At 62.0% G+C, this 1,877-nt stretch overlaps 1 protein-coding gene across 1 annotated transcript in view; it reads right to left on the bottom strand.

Moving 5' to 3' along the window:
* Window positions 1-589: 589 nt before the first annotated feature.
* Window positions 590-1,877, bottom strand: part of LOC106818634 (growth hormone secretagogue receptor type 1-like) — a 1,588-nt gene continuing 300 nt past the window's right edge. The window contains 2 exon segments of the mRNA XM_014823324.1: window positions 590-955; window positions 1,270-1,703. Of these exon segments, the coding sequence (XP_014678810.1) occupies window positions 590-955; window positions 1,270-1,703 (800 nt within the window).

The raw sequence follows: 1,877 nt of genomic DNA, 5'->3' as shown, positions 1-1,877 counted from the left end.
TTCACCTTGACCCACGATCATGACGCTCATTGACCTGTGACGTCATCAGTGGACACAATCCACTTCCAAACCATTGGTTAGTTCCGTAAATTCTGTAAAAAAGCGCGGAATTCGCGACGCGAAATACTCGCGATTCGAATGTCTGGCCATCGGCCATCGGTCAAGCGAGCGATGCTTGACCCGTGCTCACCTCCACGCAAGGTGGCGTGACGGTCCAGAGCGCGACCGTGGCGACACCTACGAGGGAGCGAGTTTCTATCGAGCGAGTTTCTGTCCGAGTTCCGTCGCGACTTCCCATCCGTATCGGACACGTGGCGACCCCTATCCTCGCTCACGATAGAGGCGCCCTCTTGTGGCGACCCCTGGCAGCCGACTCCGACATCAATCCTCGCGGGACGAGTAACTACCGAGTTTTTCTTACGCGTTCAAAAAAACGCAAGCAGCCGACTCTTTCAGAAAAACTCCACGACGACGACGATGACGACGACGGCGACGATGACGACGACGACAATGACGACGACGACGATGGTCTCTGGCGTCCGTGCGGGACCGAGCGGGGCCCCCTGGCGGCGGACGACCGCGCCTCGCTTCACAGCGAGTGAGAGTTCGCCGAGTCACTCTCGCGACTTCGCGTCCGTATCGGGAAGTGAACGACGGCTACCGGCAGCGGCGCGTCGTCGGCGCCGACGCCCGCACGTCGGCACAGCGTCGATGGCAGCCGACGCAGCGCCTTGCGAAAGTTGGCGCCCGCGAGGCTGTACAGGAAGAAGTTGATGGAGAAGTTGGTGTAGTAGACGAGCTGAGCGTACTGCTGAGCGACCTCCAGCCGCTCTGTGGGCACGAACCCTGCATCTAGCAGGTGCACGACGAACACGTGCAGGCGGACGGCGTGGCTCGGCAGGTTCAGGGTAATGAAGACCGTCAAGACAAAGAGCAGCATCTTCTTGATGCGGATCTGGTATCAGTAACTGGTCGGCAGCGCGCCGTTCCGCAACGTCGCCCTGCCGCCCTGCAGGGGGTGCTGTTGCTGCTGCTGCTGCTGGTGCTGCTGCTGCTGCTGCTGCGACGCGCATGCGCCGGAGTGGAAGCTCGCGCACGTGCGCGTCGGCAGCGACGTGTGGGTAGAGGGCGCTCCGTTCGTCGGGAAGCCGCGCGCGACGACGTAGCGGGAGGTCGCCGGCGAGCCGACGGCGTCCGCGGACATCGCTGAGCGACGCTTGTAGAAGGCGACGACCTTCCGAGCGATTCACCGACCGAGCGAGTTGTCACCGTGTCAACGTTATTCAGCACGGTCATCGCCGGCAGGTAGCGCTCGTACAGCAGACACTGCGGCGGGTAGCCTCCGTCGGCGTCGCCATCAACGTCCACGATGCCAGCAACGACGAACGCGTAGCTGTAGACGACGAGGGCCGTGGCGACGAGGCCCGCTATCGTCATGTTGGCGCGTCGGGTCGTGCACATCGTCGGCCGGTGCAGCGGGTAGCAGACGGCGATGAAGCGCTCGACGGTGAAGGCGACGACGAACCAGACGGACAGGAAGCTGCAGACGAGCGTGCAGTAGACGACGAACTTGCAGCCGTCGTCGCGGTCCTACCAGCCGACGTCGAGGCTGTTCAGCCAGACGACGAACAGTATGAGCAGGAACCCGCTGTCGGCCGTCGCCAGAGCCGCTAGGTAGTATACGAGGACAAAACCTGGCGGAGCTTCGACGTCGAGAAGATTGGATGGGTCAGGCAGGGGTCAGGCAGGGGTCAGTGATGGGTCAGTGATGGGTCCGGGATACGCACGCACGCACACAATATTGCGAGAAAGAGAGTGAGAGAGACACACACACGTGCAGACATACAGAGAGAGTGAGAGAGACACAGAGACAGAGA

This window comes from Priapulus caudatus, unplaced genomic scaffold (assembly GCF_000485595.1).
Source record: "Priapulus caudatus unplaced genomic scaffold, Priapulus_caudatus-5.0.1 Scaffold2395, whole genome shotgun sequence".
In the NCBI taxonomy this organism is placed as follows: domain Eukaryota; kingdom Metazoa; phylum Priapulida; class Priapulimorpha; order Priapulimorphida; family Priapulidae; genus Priapulus; species Priapulus caudatus.
This window is presented reverse-complemented; position numbering and strand designations above follow the sequence as displayed.